This window comes from Cyphomyrmex costatus, unplaced genomic scaffold (assembly GCF_001594065.2).
Source record: "Cyphomyrmex costatus isolate MS0001 unplaced genomic scaffold, Ccosl1.0 scaffold14, whole genome shotgun sequence".
NCBI lineage: Eukaryota > Metazoa > Arthropoda > Insecta > Hymenoptera > Formicidae > Cyphomyrmex > Cyphomyrmex costatus.
This window is the reverse complement of record NW_017275390.1, coordinates 29,454-43,806: the sequence shown is the minus strand read 5'-3', so window position 1 is coordinate 43,806 and position 14,353 is coordinate 29,454. Positions and strand designations below refer to the sequence as shown.

General features: G+C 37.0%; 1 protein-coding gene across 5 annotated transcripts in view; it reads right to left on the bottom strand.

Annotated features, from left to right (window-relative positions):
* Window positions 1-9,994, bottom strand: part of Shal (potassium voltage-gated channel protein Shal) — a 108,023-nt gene extending 98,029 nt beyond the window's left edge. For all 5 annotated transcript variants that reach the window (XM_018551480.1, XM_018551476.1, XM_018551477.1 and 2 more), the window contains exon 1: window positions 6,326-9,994. In XM_018551480.1, the coding sequence (XP_018406982.1) occupies window positions 6,326-7,440 (1,115 nt within the window). In that variant the 5' untranslated portion in view covers window positions 7,441-9,994. The remainder of the gene's footprint in view (window positions 1-6,325) is intronic.
* Window positions 9,995-14,353: the final 4,359 nt, after the last annotated feature.

Sequence of the window (14,353 nt, the reverse complement as noted above, 5' to 3'; positions counted from 1 at the left end):
AGTAGCGTTTCTTATAGTACTCGACGAGTTCTATCGAAAACTGTAAGGTGAAAAAGCGATTGGACCAACGGTTTGCAAGATACAGCGACATTTGTCGGAAGATCAACAATTTTTAGAGTATATCTCGGAAACCGTTGGTCCAATCGCTTTGAGCCCTGATACTTTTCGACAGAACTCGCCGAGAACTGTCCAGAACTCCGATCAGAACTACTCGGTACTCTCAAAAAATTTTCCGACGTGGAACTTAGAAAATAATTTGAAGTCAAAATTTTTTTGATTTTAATTTTTTTTTTATTATTCGAAAATTTTTTTTATATATCAGGAACTCTAGGCTATCGCAAATTGAAGCTATTAAGCCGCTCAGAACTATTCCACCTCGAAATTCGATAAAAAGTTAGCACCCCATTTTTAAAAAATGTAAAAAAAATGTTTATTGAGCGGAACTCTTGTTATTAACTATTAGGAACTCTTCGTCTCGTCAAAAGGAAGTGGGAACTATAATCAGAACTCCTGAGTACTATAGTTGGGGTGCTAACTTAACATACCCCACCTCTTCAAACAGTTTTTAGGCGGTAACTGATGTTTTCTAAATTCATCTCTTTATGTAAGCTACAAAGTTTCATTAAAATCAGAATTTGACACCTCGAGAGGCTTCGGTCATTAGTGATTCTTGCATTTAATTCTTCTGAATCTTTGTTTACTGCTAACAAGTAAACCTACGGAGGTGTCAGTCACCGTTTTTAATGAAATTTTGCAAATTTGAAGAGTATAAAAAATATTTGATACGTATTTTTTTTATCGTCAAAAGTCCACTCTGTGTGTGTATGTGTGTGAAGAGTGAAAACTACTCCTTAAACATAAAATTCAAAATAGCGGTCTAAATATGCGGTAGCTACATACGTTAAAAGGGAAAACGCTTGTGTGCCCGCCGCGTCTCATGATCACATGTGGCACGTGAAGAAAACTTTTAAATTTCTTACTTTTAAGATTTAGTTTCAGCGACCCCAATAACCCCTCTAACACATTTTACTTTTTAAAATTATCAACTTATTTTACCTATTATTAAATCTACCCCTTATCTTTAAGAGGTAGTTTTTACCCTTTACAATGGACCTTTGCCGATAAAAAAAAAATACGTGTCAAATATTTTGCATAGTTCTACAAATTTGCAAAATTTCATTAAAATCGACGCGTGACACCTCCGTAGATTTACTTGTAAGAGTAAGAACCAATCGTATTAAAGTATCACTAAGCGCTAACTGTTTAATTTTATCTGTTAAACACAGCCAATGTGTGAAAGGTACATAGACTTATAAGATAGACTCGGGGCATGGCCACGTGGTAGAAGTGAAATCAATATATCAGTGAGAATAAGTGAGAGCAAAAACAACGATGAAGTATTCATATTTCTATTTTTTTTTCTATTTCTGTGAATATGCACACATAAAAGAAGAACAAAAATTCATCGATGTTTTGCATCTCGTTCTGCTGGCTTCACTTTTGTCGTAAGGGCATGCTGGGTCTATTTTATAAGTTCATGCAGAAACACTAAAACAACTATCACACTAACGACGGTATTGACGCATGCGCATTGCGAACATTTGGGATGTGTACTGCCCTTTTCACATAAATGTTGGCTTCGCATAGTACATGGGTGGCATAAGCAATTCTCCTTCCATATATGTATATATGTATGTTCTAAGAACCGAATACACTACATAAGTTGCGCCGATATCCGAAATGTGCAGAGTCGTGCGTCCCAACCAAAATCAATATTGATTATCTATAAACTAAATTACGTTAAAAATATTTGATCTACGTTTTTTAACTTATATGCATTATAGAAACAGATGATACCTGTTTAATGTACTAAAAAATTTAAATCATTATAAATACAAATATATTTTTTGTATTTATAGTTTGTATCCTGTGAGAATAATAGTAACAGCTTATAATATGTAAAGTGTTATTTTGTAAAATTAATTCGTAGTTTCAGTAGCAAAGCTTTTTTTTAACTACGTCAATTTTCAAGATTCTCCACGTGCACAAAAATTAATATTCATCCCTTTAAAAATAGATTTGCACGGTGGAGGATTAAAAGTATGATTGAATTGCGTGATCGCCAATAGACGAGCTACGTAATCCCCATGATAAGCGAAAAATTTTACGAAACTAATTCCGCGCACCAGTTTGATTTCGGAATTTTCGCGTAGTTTTTAATACCGCAATTTTCACTCTTTTTTTTTTCGGCACCGCGTAAGTCCAGATCGAAGCTAATTTATATCGGCAACCACTACTCGACCGGTGTAGATTAAAAAAGGATCAAGTTAGTCGTGCGACTAGACAAACCCTCGAGGCACCTGTTGATCCTTCTCGTTAAAGTTTGAAGGAAGTGACCTGTTCTGGTCCTGCAGACACGCAAAGCAAACGCTAAAGCAGGCAGTGATACATAAAAAAGATAGCGATACATATCTTTGACTCAATTGACAAATCAGATTTTTCCTGCTCGATTCGACATTATATTATCTATTAAATCCAGATCAATGCCGAGGTTATCTTTTGCGCTATTTTACGAACTTCGTTTAATGCTCTAAGGAAATCTCAATCTTCTAGCTAGCGAAACTACATACTCACACTTCGTCTGCAATAATGTTAAACAAAATAGTTTTGCATAAAATTATTTGAAGAATGTAATTTGCATAGAAAGTGCCATGTAACTATTGCCACGCTTCTCTATTTGTATATTGAAGAACAAGCCGCAAGAACAATAATGGTTCTTATAATGTTGAGATAAATAGTATCTATAAGAGAAACCCAGAATAAAAATGTTCTAACAAATATCTTTATTCTTTAGTTTGTCCTTATTTCTCGATTCAAGTTCCTTTCTGTCGAAGATTTCTTTTATAAAAGAAACAAGATTTATTTCTATCCAATTTAGCGATCATTACCGATCCTCTCTCTCTTGATGCTCAGTTTTACGTCTATTAAACTAGTAATAAGTTTCTGGAATTTATTTTATATATTTTAAATAAGTCGTATGAGTTATTTTATCTTCTTAAGGTCAGCTAAGATCATTACTTTTTCCCCCAATAGCTTTAAAAAAAGTTTTTTGTTAAAAAAATTTTTTTAATAATTCTAAAAAAATATTGACATGAATAGAGGTAATTTTACTGTAAAACTTTTGTATATAAAATATTTTTAATATCTGAAATAGTTCCCGAGATATAACGAAAAAAACCGCTTTACACATAAAAGAGATAATCTAACTCCTTTAAAACATTTTTCCGCCAAAACTGATATTTTTTAAATTCATCTTTTTACATAGCCTATATGTACACAAATTTTCATTAAAATCTTAACATCTCGCAAAGTTCTCTTGTAAGTAACCTTTGTTTGAAACATTTTTGTCTTAAACTTACAAATTTTGAGATATTTTAGTGAATTGATTAAAATGGATTACCAGATACAAATGTATCTTTGAATGTAGCTGTTACATTTACTTGTAAAGCGATAAGAATACATGTTAAAAGATAAGTACCTTCTCAAGTGAAAACGAAAAACTCTTAAAATATCGATGTGTAAGTGATTTCCTTGAGAGATATAAGCAATTAAAAACTGTACTTTTTTTTATACGTGTCGTGTATAAAATTTCATGAAAATGGAAATGTCGTGTTTATTTTTATAAAATCTAAATTAACAGATATGTTATTAAAAAACGAGCATGCAATGGAGAAATATGAAACAGATAATATTGTGTAAAAAATGTTATAATTTATTACTGTTTAGTTTGAAAAACAGAACTGTGAAAGGAATACAATTTTCATAAACATTTGTCAATCTGTCACGTAAATTAAAGAGAGTAAGTACAGCAATGTGAATTGCATTATCTATATTTATTTTTTTCATACGGAATTCTATGGATCGGCAAACACAACCAAAAATTATCTCTCACTGACGAGAGTAAAAGTATCTCACCTAACTTTTAGAACGTAACAGTAGAACTTAACTTTTAAATGGTATTATCAGGAGTGTACTATCTTAAAAATATAATTTAATACAAAATTTTTTATACCAAATTATTTTTAACAATACAATTTGATGCAAAATAAAATATTAAATATTTTAATAAATTTTCGATTTCATTTTGTTTAGTCCTGCTAACTTAATAGAGATCTGACATTTATGCAATAGTCAATATACCTGCAGAAAAAATAATGAAAGTAGCTAAAGTAAATAAAAAATCTGAAAATATAGAATAAATCTAAAAATAATTTTGTTAGACCTACCTAAGTGTTAAAATAATTATGTAGGACGATCCAATTTATTACTAGAATGTCAAAACGTTTTACATCATTATTATGCTTGAGTGTCCTACATAATTATTTTGGTCCAACAAAATTATTTTCAAATCTATATCTAGCTTTTTTAGATATTTCAGCAAAAACGTTTTTTTTTTATACGAACGACAGTTGAATATTATTGAATGAAATATTGTTTTTCAATGAATACTTTCAAAAAAAAATCTAAACATAGTGTCATATAATAAGTGTTCGATAGTAATAATGTTATATGAAAGAAACACAGTTGGCGAGGTGTAATCCTGTATGACAAACTGTATCCAAATTCTGCGGATAGTAACAAATAGATGCAACTATCGGACAATCTTCGGTAACTCAGATTACACGTGTGATTGTCAGCTGTCTGAGCGAAAACGCAACAAAAATACTATTGGCATAGATTCGGCCGGGCAGAAATAGCGGCCGTGTCGTATAATAGAGGAACAACCAACGCTTCCGAGGAATCGAGTGCAGCTGTATTTGTGGCTGCGGAAGAGATGCGTGCAAGACTTTTCCATCGTGCCGGCGCCCATTTCCGATATTGGACCGAGAAAGGGAGGAAGAAAATTCGCGAATTAGAGGAAAAAAGAAGATTTTATAGACGAGTAAATTCTGTGGGAATAATGCTCCATCAAATCACGATAATATTTTCACGAGATGGAATTTAATATACTTATCCGATGATTAGATTAAATAATTAGTGATTTGATGTTTTACAATTATACTGCAACAGTCTATCATATAATTTCTAAGCGTGTTATAAAGCGAATATTTGGCAAATTTTGAACAGTCTTTTCTTTTTAAATATAACAGAAAATTTAATGAAGGTATGTTTAACAAATTATATAATAAATAAAATGTTTAAAATATTTTAAAAGTCTAATATAAGTGTAATGACATGTGCATATTTATTACTTTTGTATGAATTATAAACCGTTTTAAGCACAAGTTGCACACACATGCACGCACATATTTGTAAAATATGAGAATTACAAACAAGTTTTATGATCCTAAATTTTAATTTTAGACTTTACTCACACGTCAATTAAAGTAGTAATAATTTGAAAAAGTTTGAAAGCATGACAAAGTGCATGATAAAGCATACATGAAAAGTGCACGTTATCGAAATAATTAAAAGTGCAAAACATTAAATGTCCGCAAAACAAAGTTTCGCACAAAAATACTACATATGGCCAAGGAACCGTGACGATCTCGTTAAAAAGTTATAACGACACTAAAGTTGGCCACCAGATTGTGTCAAATACTCAAACTCTACTGTACTTCAACGGACAATTCACTTCCACTATACCTACATATAATAGTACGTAACTCGACGCATTGTAAGTGCACTACTACGCTCTATTTTCATATTAAGTTACATAAGTTGTAAATGCGAAAATCAATTATCAAGCTTTTTAATGTAAAGAAGTTTTGCATAAACTTAATATCTAAATAATAAAATTACGTTCCGTTTTCAAATTCAAAGATGACATAAATTAGTCAATTGAAATTATATACATACATATAGATAAACATATTAAAATTAGCGATAAAAATTGACACATTGAAGAGGAAATATATTAAAAAGTTGCAAAATATATTTTTTTCATACAAGATAAATTATAATATAATTTGCCCTTAAAACCGATTGGCTCTTATAGATTTACATAAAATGTATTATATAAACTAATCATATTGAAGAATTTTACAACAATTGCAAAGCTGCTTTCTCTGCTGAGTGTAGCCTGATTTGTGGAGGGTTGTATGTATATACATATATGTATGATATAACTGTATAATTTGCCTAAATTTATATAACAATAAATAAGTATGTAAAAAACACAAACGTGGAAGATTTAATAATAATGTATTGTAATGTTTCCAACTAACGTATGAAAGAGAGAGGGAGAGAGAAGAGAGAGGGACAGATACATACCTATACATTACAATACATCAATTATAATAAGTAATAAAGAAATTGTATTTACCCCAGCGTAGTCATCGTTACGATGGTGTACCAGAAGGCGGAAGGTATCGAGGTGAAGTTGGTACCGTCGACGTTTTTCTCCGCGTAGAACATGACGGTGGCGAAGATAATGATGGCCATCGCGAGCGAGAACACGAGAAAACCCAGCTCGGAAGCGCAGGACTTTAGAGTGTAACCCAAAATACGTAATCCCTGCGAGTGGCGTGAAAATTTGAAGATACGAAACACGCGGAACACGCGTAGCGTCACGAACGCGCCCGACACGTCATCGTTATCGGTGATTCCGAGTCCGATGTAATACGGCAGTATCGCGACCACATCAATTATCGACATCACGGAGCGCGCGAATTTGCATCGGCTAGGTGCGGCGAACAGCCTGAGCAGGTATTCGGCCGTGAAAATCATCACGCACGCTGTGTCCAGGCAGAAGAATACTATCTTGTAACGCTCGCCGCACGAGAGGGTGCCCGCGCGGCCCGGACGATTGCCACACGGCACAGTTTCCACCACGTTCGCAAGCACGCTCACGGCGATGAAAAATCCGGTGACGTAGTAGAATACCAACGCCGCGGTGGAGATGTGCGGATTCTGGAAGGCCCGCCACATCTTCTGCCGAATGTCGAGCAGCTGCTGGAGGTTCTGATCACCGTTCTCGCTCAACTTATCGTCCATCAGCCGTTCGGCGTTCTCGCGTTTGCGATCCCTGTAGTCCTCGTAACAACAATCGCCAATCACATCCGGCAAGATACCGAAGAACGCGAGTTCCTCATCGTAGCTCGTCAGGCACTCGTGCTTCGGATAATGCAGCTTGCCGGTTCGATAATAATTGAGAATGTGCCGGAAGATGTCTGGGTCCCGGTCGAAAAAGTACTCCTTGCTCTCCTCGTCGTAGAAGAATTCGCGCTCGTTCGAACCGAGTAGCGTATCCGGATATTTCTCCAGGGTGTTGCGCCACGTCTCGAAGCGACGGCCGCTCACGTTGATCAGCAGCTTCTCGTCGTCGGCCTTACGTCGGTCTTTCGGGATCGGTGGCGGTGGCAGTGGGTGTGTGGCGATCGGTACCCAACCGATCGCCGCCGCACGGGCGAATGGCAGCCACGCTGCCACCGAGGCCATACTTGAAGGTGGAATCTTCCTTCAGGGTAGCGGGAGAGCCAGCGTTGACCGTACCCGAAGCGTTGGCAACTCCACTCCTGACACGTCAAATCGATTCTCTGTACAAACCTTTGCAATCTAGATCTGTATATGTAATAAGTCCAACATCGATGATCCGGTTCGTATCAATCACTTACGGTAGATAGCTTTGACGATGGATAAGATCTTTGAATCCTGTAAAGCGGTGTTTTTTTTTTTTTTTTGCCAATTTGAATATTTACGAACTGAAATTTGTGGCACTACTCGTCATTCAAACATTCGTGGCTATCTCGACGATTACTTCAATTAGTTTTCTTGCAATGAACTATGAACCGATCTCTTCATATTTGCAACTGGCAACCCTCCAGATTTCTTTTACATAAAGATTCAATAAATCTTTTGAATTTAAAGACTTTTTCCTCCGATTTGTCGCGCAAAATATGCTACTTTTTACCACGGTTCTTGTTAGGTCAGTTCGAACTGACATTTGTTTGATTTATGCTTCTTCAAACCCATCGCGCGATCGAGTAGTGCGACTATACTCTGGCCTAGATTTCTCTCAAAGAACGATCACATTGCTAATTTCTATATTTAATTCAAGTTCTCGGCTTCTCTATAACGTTCCTTTAATCAGATCTTAGTTTTTAAGTCCAAGATCTACTTACTATGTCTTCTTTACTATCGGTAGCTCTTCTACTTCCGTCTTCTACTTATTTCGTTTATTTTTATCTACGAATTTATTTATTTTTCTACTCGCCTCACCCAGCTGCGTATACTTATCTTTTCAACAAACCTTTCCCTTGCGGGAAAATAAATTCGGTTTACGCAAAGATCTTTTGTCGTCACTCCTGCTTTTCAAAATGCAAATGTCGAAACAGATTCTTATCGAGTCCCAACGCGTCTCGCTGCATTCGTTATAAAATCGCATCGGAGAGATGTAACTAACTAGCCAAATAACATTTGCCCCTCCAACGTCGCGACGACGATGATGACGGCGGCGACGACGACGACGATGACAACGACAATGATGATGACATCGGCGTCGACGGCCTAAGCTCGAGAACGATCCCAAAAAACGTCATTTCACGTTTAGCATTCCTCAATTAGAATTTCCTTCTCTCTTCCTCCAGCTCGATCTCTCCAAAAAAATATCGAGCTTAACGAACTGATGACCGGCACGCAGAAGAGCACGATCCGAGCGAAGATGCGCGCCGGGCCAACCAACCGCGTTCTGGCAACGTGCCTTTCACCATCATCGATAGTCACGCGATAGCTCTTCGTGGTACTCTTCAGAGTATCGCGCCGGAGATCTTCCACCTGTTTCGGTTCGGTTGGCCGCCGCAAAAGCCTGAGCTTGAACTCCCGCCAGCAAGCAGGACACTACATTCTCTAGTTTTCGAGCTCTCCGTCGAGTCTATACACAGATACGAGTGCACTCCTCGTAGAAACGGCTATCGATGACATTGCTCGTTGACAAGACTCAAATACGTGTTTCTATCGAGCCGGATCCAATCGTCATCAATTCACATAACAAGCAACAAAACGCTATCTTTTAATGATAACGAGAAAAAGTATTTTAATGGCTGAAAATGATCACAATTAGGAAAATGAGTCTAGAAATTTATGCGAGAACATTATAGAGATTTTGTAAAATATTTCTCTTATACACTTCGTAGCAGGTAAAGATGGAGCTTTTCACAGAATGTTACAAGCAGTTTACAAGTTTCTTTTAAAGTGCCATCGTGTAAATGCCAACTGGACGAGAAGAATTCTGTTTCTTGTTTCCGTAAAGCCCGTCTTCACTCTTATTCGAGCACACAATCGTAAACTCGGTCACATCCGTAAAGTTGGAATTCGGATAGATGAAGCTTCGCCGAAGTCGCTTATATAAAATATAGAGGGAAAAACGCTTACGAGTAAACATCAAACGATCAACGAAAGAAGAGCGTCCGCAGCTTTTCGGCGTACTTTTTGAAAGCTCCGCCGTGCTTGATCGCGTGAGAACAAAAACAGACGTTCGCTCGAAGACCCGATGATGCCGGGCGAGTTTTGTTCATTGAACAATTCAATCAGCACACCCGCAATCTTTCAATCGAGTATCACGCTTCGCTTCTCACGCAGCGTCTGCCTTCGTATGGTCCCGGACTCTTTTCTCCTCTCGGTAGCTCTTCTTGGCAATTGCCGGAGCACAAATACGAAACTATCTTATCGACGTACGCAACTGCTTACGCAAGCATCGCGCGATTTTTCTCCCGCGACACATCCAGGACTGTCAAGCTCATCCGTTTCCTTGCGACTCGTCGGCACGAGCTAATCCGGAAGTTCCGGCAGCACGCTGAACGGTCGAAAAACCTCCACGATAGAGTTCTTCTCGAGTTGGTAGCGCGTCTCCGCAAGCTCCGGCACTGAAAGCTCCCACGTCGATCTTCCCCCTCAGGCGTCCACCAGGACTATTCTCCGCAAGCTTGCGCGCACTATGTTCGGCTCAGAAACTCGTTTCTCTCTCTCTCTCTCTTTTTCTCTTTCACTCTCACTCACTCTCTCTCTCTCTCTCTCTCTCTCTTCTCTCTCTCTCTCTCTCTCTCTCGTCCGCTTTCTTTTTCTCTCTCTCTCTCTCTCTCTCTCTCGTCCGCTTTCTTTTTCTCTCTCTCTCTCTCGCTATATACCCAATACCACTTTATGCGCGAGTAGTGCTCTCTCATCCGAGCTTTTCCACCGCTGCTCCTCCCGCTGCGGGATGCTTCATGTCGCGCGCGCGAACAGTGCGTACGCACGCGTGGCTGCGTGTATGCACTGACGTCTCTCCGTGCGTATACGTAACGGTTGTATCATGTAAATGTGTATATATGTTACGCGTACGTGTGTATGTATTGTGTGAGCGCATGTAATATGCCTTTACGCACGCGATACCGACGCGTCGCGTCGCCAGCACCACGATCGGAGCACCAGCTCGATGAATTGGCCGCTCGTGACTACCGGAGCTTGGCCCGTGGCCCCGAGCTCGTGTGGTTCGTGGTAGTGGTGCGGTGTGGTGGCAGTCGGCAGGGTCGGCAGCCCGGCACCTCCAGAGAAGCGTGGCTCTCGTCGCCTCGCCAGAGAGAGCGGAGCGGCCGCGTCGCAGCAACGCCGTGCGAACGCGGAGCGGTCACCTAGCCAAGGTCTAAATTGATTTTTACGGCGACGGCGGCGGCGGCGGCGGCAGCGGTGGCGGCGGCGGCGGCGGTGGCGACGCGCGTCGGCATCCCGACGCGGCGAACGTTTCCCGTTGCCCGGGCAACCCCTCAACGATGACGTCATAGTTCCCACTCCTACCCCCTTTTGCGCCCACCGCCACCATTCGCCTCATTCTTCACCACCCGATCCGCTACTGCTGCCCCCGTATTTCCACTTTAGCCTACTTGTGCTTCGAGAAACGCTGGGTTTTCAGCTTCACATCGCTCGCTCGCTCCACACTTTGTACGGCTCTTTTTAATGAGAGCAAAAGAAAAGGGACAAAGAGAAAGAAAAAAAAAAAAAAAATGAAGAGCTAAGTTATCCCGAGCCACCGTGTGTCTACCTCACACTTTTCATACGAACCCTCGTATTTATCGTACTGTTGTGTTTCATCGTATTTTCATATTCATTCCCTTATTCTTTGTTCTCGGTTATGATATTTTATAGAGATTTACTCTAATGGAATATTAAGCACTTATTTACATTTCCCTCAACGAAAAACTCCTTCCGCTTTCAACTCGAATAATCTGCAATCCCTCCCCATTTAATTCTGTTTATCTATGGTATATTAATACCAAGCCAATCCTATGTTATACCAGTTAACTCTGTTATTCTTTCGAGTAGTCCATCATTTTCCACAGTAATCGAACTTGCTCTGGACTTATGCCTACTTATAGTAGGCTAAATATATTTCTCGATTAGTTAACCTTGACTCTCCTAATTGCATTGTCGTTACAATCTAAAAAAAGAAACAAAGAAGCAGTTATCCAATGAGAATAAGCCATTTACGGTCAAACTGAAGCTTGAATGCTTTCAATATAATTTCGTATAAATTTATATACGTATGTAGATCCCTAAATGGGCGTCGAAATTTTTTTCAGACTTATGCAAACTGATAAACTACCGCAGTATTACGAGTTAAATTGACTAAGAATCTAGCAATTTTTGATGCTCATTGCATCTTGAATCTTATAATATGTTGAATGACATATTAAAAATCTGTAAATAATTTAATTATATTACGAAAAATATTACTTCGGCCGAGAGTCGAACCTGAATCGCTTGCTTTACCCACAAGTATCCTAGACTACTGAGGCCTTAGTAATATTCTTCGCAATAATCATAAGTAGATACCAACGTCTATTTTCAGACGACGTAAACAAACAATATCAAATTAGCAATATTCAATACTAAAAACCGTTAATGTAAGGACATAACTAATACGAATAGGAAGCCTATAACAGTCTAGCTTGGATCTTTAATTGCTTACATATAACAATTTCCCGTGAATTTATATACTAATATATAAGATACTAATGAATAAGATTTGATATTATTTATTCAAACAGTTATTTAGAAATTAAGAATGTTTTGTACGATATCAATCAAATATCAATTAAAAATCAAGCTACTATTAACTAATATCAACCTAAAAATTTTTATCGTTCTAAAACAAGACGTTTTGAAACTAACTGTAAGAAAACAAACAACAATGTCTAATAGCTTAATGAAATAATGAAATAACCATATTTTGTTGCAGTTTTACGTAAATAATTTTTAAATAAATAAATCAATCTAAATGAATTTTTGCACAAAAAATATTGATAAAAAAATTTCATTACTTATATATATATAAAAAAACTTTAATTTAATTTATAATGTTATGACCTTATCAAAAATAAGTACCTACTACAAAACGTAGTTTTACATAAAGATCAAGGGAAACAAAAGAAATTAAATATTTGTTAAATTAATAAGAGAATTGTGCTCATACAAGACGCGCGCGCGTTTATAACAATAGAAGGAATCTATATAATTTATATATTTTTTATGATGCTTTGAGATGACACATATATCCATAAGAAACATTCAGTCGTTATTTTAACTGTCCGACTTAATATGCATAAATAAAATGGATGAATAAAATGAAATAAATAATTATCTCTCTTATTATTACATGACAACACACTACCGGTAATTTATTTAATTAAATCTTATCCTATTATCTCCTCCTTTCTCACCTTTCGTTTCTCCTCACGATGAACAATGCTATGTATATTTACTCCTTTCGCATCTTACTCTATAAATATTTGCGCGTTCACGAGCAAATTCATCGAGTTCAACTCCATTCTCTTCGGGATACTTTTCATTCAATCTTCGCATATTTTTATCGTTTCACCTACACTACTAATATCAATTACCATAGCTGCACCCTTTTCTCTTACATTTCCACTTTGGACTATAATTTCAGGTCGTTTGTTTTCCCCTCCTTTCTTGGCGGTCTTCCGTTTTACCTATCCTTATCTTTTTCTTCAGTAACTGATTTTTTTATCTTTATTTTTCTGCCATATTACTTTCGCTCTTTTATCATCTATAGCCTCGCATTTCTCATCTCCTCAATATATATCGTTTTAATTACAATTTGTATTTTTTATTTAATTTCTCTTGTTTAAAAAAATTTTGTTAGAAGTCAAATTTCCTAGTCACCTCATATTGTTGATCACCAAGACATCATCTCGATTATCGCTTTTTAATCGAGATAACCGACATTTTATTTGTATACTTTGATCTATCTTCTTACGTTCTTACGTTACACTGCATATTGAGTACTGAGTTTATATCCTGATATTGTAATATCATTTATTTTGATTAAAGGGACATCTAGCATAATGGTACATTTCTCGTAATTATTTCGCATCCTGGCCCTAGTGAGTTCCGGTTCCTATCAATTCTACAGATTTCGTATGACATTTGTACTTATTTAGTTAACGAAATAATTTTCCTCAACTTTGTATATGTTTATCGTTGCTTTACATTTGCATGTCACTAATTGCCCCGTTCATTACCATCAACTTCGACATATTACCATCTCATATAATATCTTTTCATACATTGTTTCATTTCATGAACGCGCCGAGTAGAAAAAGTCTTTTTTATCTTATTTTCCTTTCAACAATTTTTCGGTTCTCTTCCGAATTTATTATCGCAGACATCGCACGTTTTCCTTGTTTATCTGTTACATGTACGTTATTTTTCAGCTTTCTACTAGTAGCGAAGAGGGTACTTCGTTTAAGCTTCCATTCATTCGTTTTCAACAAAACGACGCGCAGGCGGATTTCACGATTTTTTTCTTCATTGAGATAAATATAATGTACAAGTTTTTATTTGTTATCGGCGCAATTAATTGTAATTTTTAAAAATACGTAATTTTATGTCAATTGAAAATTAAAGTTACAACTCATATATAATGAGATATATATGTATAAATAACTATAAGAATACGAGTATATACGTGTATATGTATTCGAAAATTCCCTAAATAATCTTTTGGATATACAGTGTCTCAAACTTTTGTGACACACCGCTTATAGGCAAGTAGGTTGAACGTAACTAACAAAATATTAATTTCTAACGATTGCCAAATAAGCGGAAATTAAACGCATAAGGCCAGGTTCACACCTTGACGGAAAAGCGGAAAGTGGAAGAGCAGTAGCCAATCAGAACTCGCGCTGGTAGTTGAATTTCTGTTAGTTTTGTACTACTTATTATCAACGCGAGTTTTGATTGGCTATTGCTTTTCCATTTTCCGTTTTTTGATCAAGGTGTGAACCCGACCTAAGACAAATTTAAGTCATCTCTTTTAGAGTTCTCTCTCTCTCTCTCTCTCTCTCTCTCTCTCTCT